At 63.0% G+C, this 9,703-nt stretch overlaps 1 protein-coding gene across 1 annotated transcript; it reads right to left on the bottom strand.

Annotated features, from left to right (window-relative positions):
- Positions 1-1,007: 1,007 nt before the first annotated feature.
- LZTS1 (leucine zipper tumor suppressor 1) lies at positions 1,008-6,503 on the bottom strand. The gene is made up of 3 exons (XM_069035421.1): positions 6,153-6,503; positions 4,957-5,781; positions 1,008-4,307 (listed from the first exon to the last, which is right to left on the bottom strand). The coding sequence occupies exons 1-3, from the start codon at positions 6,501-6,503 to the stop codon at positions 3,648-3,650; spliced, it is 1,836 nt and encodes a 611-aa protein (XP_068891522.1). The 3' UTR covers positions 1,008-3,647.
- Between the last annotated feature and the right edge of the window lie 3,200 nt (positions 6,504-9,703).

The raw sequence follows: 9,703 nt of genomic DNA, 5'->3' as shown, positions 1-9,703 counted from the left end.
CAGCTGTCCCCTCGCTGCGGAGGGGAGGGGACAGCGCCGGGCGGGTCCCTCCCCGCGCCGGGGGCTCCGCGCCGGTGGCAGATGCGAGGCAGGGCCGGGCTGGTGCGCGGAGCTGCGGGGTCATTTGCACATCAAAAGCGGCGCTGCCTCCGCGCCCCCCGGCCCTGCGAGCAGCTCCGTTCTCTGTCACACCAGCCCCGGTGGGCGGAGGAGGTTTGGGGCTGGCTCTGCCCCCACGCACAGCCAGGCACCGGGCCGGTGGCACCCGGCGTTTCAAGGAGATGCAAATCGCCTTCTCGCCGCCTCGGGGCTCATTGGCGTGCGCTCATTAGGCCGGCGATCCGCGCTGCTCCTGCGGCAGCTGGAGCGGGGCTGGCCCAGAGCGGGGACCCCCGGCCGGGGGATGCTCCAGCTGGGCTCCTTCTCCTGTTTGCCCCCCAGAAGCTCCCCCAGGTGCTTCCGGAGCCACCCTGGTCCTGCTCAACCTGCCCCCGAGGGAGCTCTGGCTGTCCCCAGGGAATGACTATTCCCTAGGATTATCCGGCCTTGCTGCTCCTTGCTGCTCGAGTCTCCTGCCGGAGCAAGGTCTGAGATTTCCTGGTGCCCTCCCAGCATCCCGGCACGGCTCCGGTGCCAGGTTTGTGCCAGGGAGGGGGCAAGGCAGGCACAGCTCGTCCTCAGCAGCAGTTTCGGGAGGGGTTTGAAAAGAAAACGAGGTGGAACCATCACCTGCTTTAATGGCAGGAGGGGCCCAGGGCTGGGCCTTTGGGCCTCCAGGGATGAGGTTTTGGCTTCCCTGGGCATTCCTAAGAATTCCCTGGGGTGTTTGTGGCCTCAGGGATGCTGCCCTCGATCCTCCTGGCGCTGCTGAGCTCGGCTGCGACCTCTGAGGGACAGGGATGTCCCCTGCGAGTTCTCCCGGGCACAGCTGGGAGCTCAGGGCTCTCCTTGCTGCTCCCGTGTTCTGGATCCCTGGGCAGGGCTGGGCTGCACCCCCAGCCGGGATGGGATGCCTGTGACAGGAGGGACCCTCAGGACACAGATCCCTCACGGGGATTTTCTGTCCCTTCCCTTCTCTCCTCAGCAGTTCCAAAGGCTCTAAAAATAAACTTCCCTTCGCTCCTCAGGCAGCGGGAGCACAGCCAAGATTTCCCTGGAAAGCAGCAGCAGGTGCCAGGTGCCCTTTTGGGGTGCCCAGATCACCCCCCCAGCCCCGCAACAGGGCAGGATGAGCAGAGTTTCCTGAAATTAGAGTGTTTTCCCCATTTTCTGCTCCTCAACCTCCCCCTTTGCCTCTCCCCCCATGCTGTTTTTTCTGGAGTTGATTTGGTTGGGAGCAAAACAGCTGAAATAGTCAAAATACGGCCTTGGGTTTGTCACAGCGGCTGCGCTTCATCTCTCCCTCGGGAACTCCTCAGCATTGGGACCTGCCTGCTCAGGGGTGGTGGGAATGGGGTGAAAATCAGGCTCAGCTGCAGGGCAGGAGGGCGAAGCTGCTGGGCTCAGGCTGGGAGCAGGGCTGGATGGATTATCCCACCCTTCCTAATCCACCAATCCCTGCTTTTCCATGCCCAGTTTATCCCAGTTGCAGAGCGGAGATAACGCTGGGCTGGAAGCAGCAGGGCCAGGTGGAAGGATGTCCCCAGAGGGGACCCTGGTGGGCCGTGATAAACGGGGGTGGTTTGGGCAGGGAAAACCCCCGGAACGCCGCCAAGCACCCGGAGAGGCTGGGGGGGAGTTTTAAAAAATTTATTTATAAATAAAACCATAAAATTAACCAGTAGTTTACATCAGTCACCAGAAAGAACATCCAAAAAAAAAACCAACAAAAAAAAACAAACCAAAAAATAAAACCAAAACCAAACAAAAAGAAAACCTGCAGAAAAATATTCTCTGTCCAGGCTGGGGCCGGGCGTGGCCACGGCTCCCGGCTGGAGCGACACACCTGGAATGCGACGGGCACACACAGCAGAGTTGTGCAAAGGCAGCACGGCGAGGCCTCTGGAGATCACATCATAGAGCTGGGGGCACACGGGGCCGAGGGCACGCGGGGCTGGGGACAGGGACGGTGCCACCGAGGCCGGCGGGAGCAGGAGCAGGGAATTGCCGGGACGGGGCCTCGGGAAGGGCTCTGCTCCCCTCGGCACCCGGGGTTGGCTCTGGAAGGCTCCGGGCGCAGAGCCCTCGGCGCGGGGCTGTGCCTTGGGGGATGCACAAAATCCCTTCTGGCCTCGCCAGCCCTGATCCTTCAGTTTTCCAAAACATCCTTCGGCAGGTCTGGGCAAAGGCTCGGCCCCGGATGGCCCCGGATTGCACCCGCGGGAATCGGACGTTGGCTTTTTCCAGCGGGCCAGGGCTGAGGATCGGCTGTGCCGGCACCAGGACCGGCTGGGGAGTGCCAAGCCCAGCCAGAAGGACTGGGGCTCAGTGGTTTGGGGTGCTCAGGGCCGGGCACAGAAGGCACAGACTGGTTCCCGTGTGTCACCTTTCCAGGCTGGAATGGCGCGAGGGATGCGGAATTTTGCGCAGCTTGGAGCCCTTGGCCGAATTGGCGGCGTTGGGACTGTGCAAGGCCCCCTCTTCTCCCCCCAGACCCCTGGAATGGGGCAGTGGGTAAATAATTGCAGCAAAAAGATCATTGCACTGGCACAGAGGGGTCCCAGCTGGAGCCCCCACCCCACAAACTGGACCCTGCTGGTTGCCTCCCCAGTCACGGGGACACGAGGGTCACCAGCAGCGCCAGCTCGTTATCCATGGAGCCACTCGCTGGTGGCAGGAGGAAATTTTAAGAGCTGGGGTAGAAATTAAGGTGAGAGTGGTCGGTTTGGGGTTTTTGAACCAGCTTCCCTTGGCGGGATCCCGCGGGATGAGGGCACGGGAGGAGATAAGGCAGCCGGGGGTCCCGGGAGGGACAATCCCAGCGAGTGCGAGGGGCTGTGGGGTGAACACAAACCCCGCTCCTTGGTCAGACCGTGGCTGGGACGTTTCTGTGAATTCCAGCTGCTGTCTGGCAGCCGGGCAAAGGGACAGAGTCCGTGGGAGCTGGGAATGGTCCGGGCAGGGGGAGGGAGTGAGGGCAGGGCGGGGTGGGCTGTGCTCGGACTGGGCGGTGATTTCGGGGGGTGTGGGCTGTGCCCAGCAGGGCGTGTGCAGGTGGGGACCTTCCTGAGGCCCTCCCGGGCTGGGAGGGGTGGATGTGGCAGTGGCAGGACGTGGCTCTGTGCTCCCACGGCGCCCTGGGGTCGGCACCAACGGAGGCTGAGGAGGAGCGGGAGCTTCCTCCGGGGAGCTGGGGCTGATTCCTGTCACGGGCAGTGGGCAGGACTGTGCTGTGCCATCCCCGGAGCTGTGCCAGGCCGGGTTCCCTCGAGCTTGGCGCGGAGCATCCCCTGGGCGCTGGGCACGGATGGCAGAGAATTCCCTGGAGTCCTGATCCCCGCCCGCCCCGCCGGCGGCTCCTCGGGGGGCAGAGGGGGCAGTGCCGGGGCGGTGCCGGGGCGGGGGAGCTGCGGGCACGTCACCATTGGCACGAGTGGCTTGGTCACCTCTGGAACACGACGGGCAGCGGAGGGACAGGGGGGACACGGCTCAGCTCGGCTGTACAAGGGGCCGAGCATTTCCCCGGGCTGCGAGGAGGGGACAGCGGCTCAGATCTCGGTGGCGATGATGTCCTCGTAGGGGACGTCGGCGCCGGGGATGTCCAGCTCGATGGGCTCCTTGCCGTCCTCCCCCGCCGCCAGCTGCTGCAGCATCTTCTCCAGGCTCTGGTTCCTCTTGTACATGTGCAGGTAGCTCTGCTGCAGCTGCTTCTGGTACTGGATCACCTTCTCCTTCTCCTCCTTCCACGTCTGCCGCTCCTGCTGGAAGCTGCAGCTCATCTGCTCGTTGTTGTCGCGCTCGGCCTTCAGCTCCGCCCGCAGCCGCTCCAGCTGCCCCTGCAGGGCCTGGGCATCGTCCCCCGCCGGCCGTGGCCCCTCGCGGGCCTCGCTGAGCTGCTCGCGGAGCACAGCGAGCTCGGAGCGCAGCTCCAGGATCTCCTGCTCCAGCAGGTTCACCTTCTCCCGCAGCAGCTCCGACTCGTTCTTCTTGCGCTGCAGCTCGTTCTCGCACACCTCCAGCTCCATGGCCTTGGTGCGCAGCGACACCTCCAGCTCCTGGGTCTTCATCTCCAGCCCCTCCATCTTCAGCCGCACCTCCTTCAGCTGCGCCTTCAGGCTCAGGATCTCCGTGGTCTTGCTGGTGAGCTCGGTCTGCGACTCCTTCAGCTGCTGCTTCAGCAGCGAGATCTCCCCGGATTTCTGGCACACCTGGGAGGGGGGGATGAGCACCTGAGTTAGGGCTGGGCCCCGGGGGAAGCCCAGGGCACCCGTGTGAGCTGGGCACAGCTGGGGCTCAGCACGTGGAGACCCTGAATTTAGTTTATTTATGATTATTTATTATTCATTTAATTATAGTTCTTATTTATCATTAATATTACAAACACCTAGTATTAAACTTTGGAATTTCCAGCAGTTTAATGCTCTTTGCTCAGCGATACCGAGGAGTGAGTAAATCAAGCTGGAGCAGAGAGTGGAAGGTTTTACTGCTCCCGAGCAGACGGCCGTGGCAAGCCCGAGTAGCTCCTATTTCCTTGTGGCAAGGCAGCTTTACTGCTCCTGGGGGGCAGGAGCTGGGAAACCCCACGCTGGAGGCCGGGAGTGCCGAGGTGTTTTAATGACTGAGGGGTTTTGTGCTGTGGTTGTTCCCTTGGGTGAGGGGCAGGGTGAAGAGGGGCAGCGAGAACCTCAATCCCAGCTCTCCATGGCACAGCCTGCGGCTCTCCTGGGGTTTGATATCCCTTTCCTACAGCCTGGGATGCTCCTGCTGGGTGGGGGAATGGAAATGGGGAAGGGCTGGGGCGTTTGGAACTCTCCCCCTCCACACCCCCTTTGCTCTGGGCCCCATTTTGCCCCTCACCTCCCACTGCGTCTCCTCCAGCGCTGGGGCAAAGCTGGTCTTCTCCTTCTCGTAGGACCTCAGCTTGGTCTCCAGCAGGTTCTGCTCCTTCATGAGTTTCTCCAGCTCCTCCCGGAGCTGCTGCTTCTCCTGCTGCAGCTGGAACACCTGCAGGTGCAGCACCTGCTGCGTCCGCTGCGTTTTCTGCGAGGTTTGCTTGAGTTTGCTGTTGCATTTCTGCTTCAGCCCCTCCAGCTCCTCCTTGCAGCGCCGCTGCTTCTCCTCGTAGGCCTGGCATGAGCTGATTTCCTTCTCCTCGAAGCTCGACTGCAGCTCCTGCAGCTCCCCCTCCCTCTCCAGCAGCTTCTGCTCCAGCTCCTGGATGGTGGATTCATCCGTGGAGATGGGCGAGCGCACGCAGGTGGTTTTCTCCACGGCAGGGTGGTGGTGGGGGGCTTTGCCAGGGTTCAGGATCTTGTTACCGCCATCGGAGAAGGACATGGCCTTGAGGCTCATCATGTTGCTGTCCTGGATGATGGCGCACTGCAGGATGTTGTGGGCAGAGCCCCCGAAGCGGCTGATGGGGCCCATGGGCGTCACGAGGGGCTCGAGCTGGTAACTGCTGCTGGTGCTGTGCGTGGGCAGGCTGGACATGGAGTTGCGGCCGGAGTCGGACAGGCCCCCTGAGCACGGCAGCGGCCGCAGCTCCTGCTCCTTGGCCTTCTCCGGGGGGTGCAGCTGCTGGGACAGGGGCCCCCCGCTCTCGGGGGACGAGTGCAGGATGGCCCCGGAGCGCGGCAGCACCGGCTTGAAGGCCGTGGGACGAGGGAGCGGCTTCTCCCCGCCCTGCGAGGGGAGAGCAGAGCCCGTCAGCACCCGCCCAAACTCCTCGCGTGTCTTCCCGCCCCTTCTGCCCCCCGGGACCACACCCCCACGGTGGGACAGCTCCGGTGTCCCCCGAGGGCTCGGGAGGATGCTCGGGAGGATGCTGCTGGCTAAACCTGCTGGGTTTGGAAATTAAAGGATCCAGATCCTTCGGGTCACATTGGCGATCCAAATTCCCAAAAGCAGAGGGCGGCAGTGAGTGCCCCCAGCTGCCCCTCTTTTCCCCGAGCTTCCTCACGGACCACGACCAGGACAACCCTGGACCCGCTTTGAGGACAGAAGGGCTCCCGTGGGACATCCCCGCACTCCCAGGGCCACTTTTCCCTACTCACCACCTCCAGCTGGCTGGGGAAGGGCATCAGCTTCTGCGGCGTGGGCGTCCCGAAGTCCAGCCCGCTGGTCCCGGCGGGCACGCCCAGCTCCCCGCCGGCGAGGGCGGTGTAGTCCGGCCTGTGGGAGCCGTGCGACTTCTGGCTGACCTTGATGTAAAAGAAATCCTCATTCTTGCTGCTCTTGGAGCCGGACTTGTGGCCGGAGTCCTGCGAGAAGCCGAAGCGGAGCAGCCCGTCCGAGTAGCGGTTGAGCTTTTTGAGGTGTGAGGACTTGCGGAGCTTGTACTGGGACGCGCGGCAGTGCTTGCTGTGGAAGCTGTGGCCGGAGATGAGGCTGCTGACGCTGCCCATGCTGCTCCCGGCGCGGACACGGGGCCGGCCAGCGCGGCCAGATCATAGCAGAGCCCTCGGTGCGGCCGGGAGCGGCGAGCCTGGGGACACGGGGACACGGCGGGAGTGAGGAGAAGCCACCTGGGGGGTGGCAAAGCTCCCCGGGATGGGGGTGTGAGGGTGGGAACTGAGAGGAGAGACCGGGGGGGACCTCAGTCCCCTCATGAGGGACAGCGCCGACCTCTCCGTGACAGGGACAGGACGCAGGGAGCGGCCGGAGCTGTGCCAGGGGGATTTAGGTTGGATACCAGGGAAAGGTTCTTCCCGCAGAGGGTGGTGGGGCACTGACCCGGCCCGGTTGGGATCATCCTGGATAAAGCCAGGAATGTTCTCTTCGGGAGCCTTTAAAAATGGCAAAAGGGGGGAAAGGGATTTGTGGCGGGTTTTAGGTGTCTAACAGGCGCGATCTCAACGAGCCCCCGTTCCTGGATGGATCCCGGCTCCTCAGCAGCCACGACCTCTCCCGCATCCCTGGCGCTCCCGGATTCCTCTCCAATTCCCAGTGCCCCTCTTAACCTGCCCGAAAAGGGACGCCTCGAGGCTTAATTACCGTTAATTAATGCGGCCCTCGAGGGGACAAGAGGCCCTGTGTGCGCTGAGTGCTGATCAGCGATCGGAGACACGCGGGGCTCTCTGCTCGTCCGCTTTGTTGTGGGGAGAAAAAAATATAAATAAAATAAAATCCCAGCTCCTGGTGGCCTCTGTGACACTCGGCTCTAACGGGGACGCAGAGCCACCTCCATAATTAGGGGGGAGCTGGGAGAAGGGGGGGAGGCACGTAAATAAAATGAGCTGGATCCTGTTTGCGCAGGGGGAGGAGAGAGGGAGCGTTTGTGCTCCATGCTGTGCCTGGAACAGCTCAGAGCTCCCACTGGGTGCTCCAGCTCCTCTCCAGAGCTCCCCAGGCCGAGTTCCCATTGTCCAAGCAGGAATCTGGGGGTTAAATCGGGGGTGCGAGAGGGTTGAGTGGTGGAGGGGGTGCAGAAACGCTGTGCCGGGGCCTCCTCGCTGCGCCATCCTCAAGCCCAGAGTCACTCCTGTTTTCCCACTCTCTTTTCCCACTCCTCTTTTCCCGTTCCCTGTCACACCCGCTCGGTGCCGGCGGCTCCCGGGCAGGGCAGCACCACCCGCGCTCATCCCTCAGCTTTGGCCGCGTTCCTCTCCCCGAGGACCGGCGTTGATGAAGCGCCGGAGGAAAGTCCTGGGCGGGCGGACAGACCATCCTCGTTAATCCCCAAATCCTTTCCTGGGAGATGGAGCGGAGTCAGGAAGACCCGAGGCCGGAGCGGCTGCCGGGATGCTGCTGATACGGCACCAGCGATAAACGGCTTTGGGAAGAGGCGCGGGACGCGGGGAGGGATCGCTGCAGGGACGGGATAATCGGCACAGGAGCCCCCACAGCGCCCGTGCCGGTGCCCGCGGGGGGCAAAGGCGATGTGACACCGACAGCGCTGCCACCTGCGGCCACAGCGGCCCCAGACAGCGGCCAGCGGGAGCAGGGGAGCAGCCCCGGGCTGTGACACAGCCCCGGGTGTTTGTTTGACACCCAGGTGCGTTTACACGCACCCGCGGCGGGGCTGGGGGGGGTTGTTGATCCCCTAAAGAGGTCGCGGGGTGCGCGGAGCTGCTGCTCCGGAGGTGCCAGGCTCGCTGGATGCGCCCTTGGATTTTTGGGTGCCCGTGGGAGATGGGAGTAGCGGGGAGGCAGCGCTGGGACTTCCCAGCCTCTCGGCAGGAGGCGTTTCCATCAACCCCAGCCCTCCCACACGCGCCCGGGAGGGTTGGGCACGTTTTCCTTCTCTTTCCCTCTTGAAAATGAACACTTGGAAAGCCGTGGAGGAGTTGGAATTCATGGACAACGATGGCAAAAAGAGACAGCAGAGCTGGGAGGGCACAAGCTCCTGCTCCAGCTGTGGGGACCGCCAAAAAGGGGTCACGCTTGTCCCCCTTTTCTTGTTCAGCCTCTCCCCTGTGTGAAATACGGTGATGCTGAGGCTCTGCAAGGAGCCAGAGGGGGTTTGCTGAGCCACCAAACCCCGTCACTGTGGACATTCACACGCAATAACTGCGTGGATATATCGGGGTTGGATATCTAAGGGGGTTTCGAGAGCTTGGCTGGGTCAGGGCAGGAAGATTGCAAAGCGTAAAATGGGGAAAAAATAAATGCGAGTGACACTGGGAATGCAGGGAGTGACAGTGGGGGTGTCCCAGCTATGGGGAGCACAGCTGGAGAGGGGGAGCACAGCTGCAGAGGGGGAGCACAGCTGCAGAGGGGGAGCACTGGGTGCCTGGGGGGTGTGACATGGCTGGAGCTCACAAAATCACAGAATTAAAAGAAAAGACCTTTGAGATCATCGAGTCCAACCTGTGACCTAAACGTGCCCCCGCGGTGAGAGGGGATCTGCGCGTGGGGTGTGGGGCAGTGCCGGGCTGTGGGGTCACGGTGTCCCCGCTGGGCCCCGCGATGTCACCGCACCAACCCGGCTGTCCCCAGAGCCGCTCTCTGAGCCCGCACTCCGCCCGCCGAGCTCTGGGCGCTGAGTGTGATTCCCCTGAGCCGGGTTTGCGCTGTCACTCATCAATTAGCGGGCACAGAGAGCCAGAAAAGGCACGAGCCTGTCCCTGGCGCTCTGTGCCTGCAGCAAATGAGCCTTTCAAGGGTCTTTTGTCGGCACCGCGGTGGCAGCAGCACGAGCCCCGTGTCCCCTCCCTGAGCAGCGCAGTGTCTGTGCTCTGCGACCCTTCCAGGGCCTTCCAACACCCTCTGGATCAGGGAATCCCGGAATGGTCACGGCTGGAAGGCACCTGCTGAGATCACCCACCCTCAGGTGGGGAGCGCAGGGGGTCCTGGGGGACAGACCCTGACAAACAGCGCGGGCTGAACCCGCGGGATCGGGGAAAACACGTGGATTCACCCACTCGGGCTTGTGCAGGAAAAGGGGGAAAAAATGAATGGCATCTCATCATCCCAGTCATGCCTCCCCTGCACGTGGGAGCGCCGCTCTCCCATCGCCTCCTTCCCCACGGGCGGCAGGAATTTCATCTCATCTCCCTCAGTGCGGCGCCTCTGAAGCTTCGCCCCCTTCCCCGCCGAGCTCTCTCCGGCAGCAGCTTTCCCTGCACCTTCCCGAGCAGGTCACCCTCGCTTCCTCCCAGGCCTC

The sequence above is a fragment of the Aphelocoma coerulescens genome, chromosome 22 (genome assembly GCF_041296385.1).
Source record: "Aphelocoma coerulescens isolate FSJ_1873_10779 chromosome 22, UR_Acoe_1.0, whole genome shotgun sequence".
Classification (NCBI taxonomy): domain Eukaryota; kingdom Metazoa; phylum Chordata; class Aves; order Passeriformes; family Corvidae; genus Aphelocoma; species Aphelocoma coerulescens.
The sequence above is the reverse complement of the archived record's forward strand: the minus strand, read 5'-3'. Positions and strand labels throughout refer to the sequence as shown.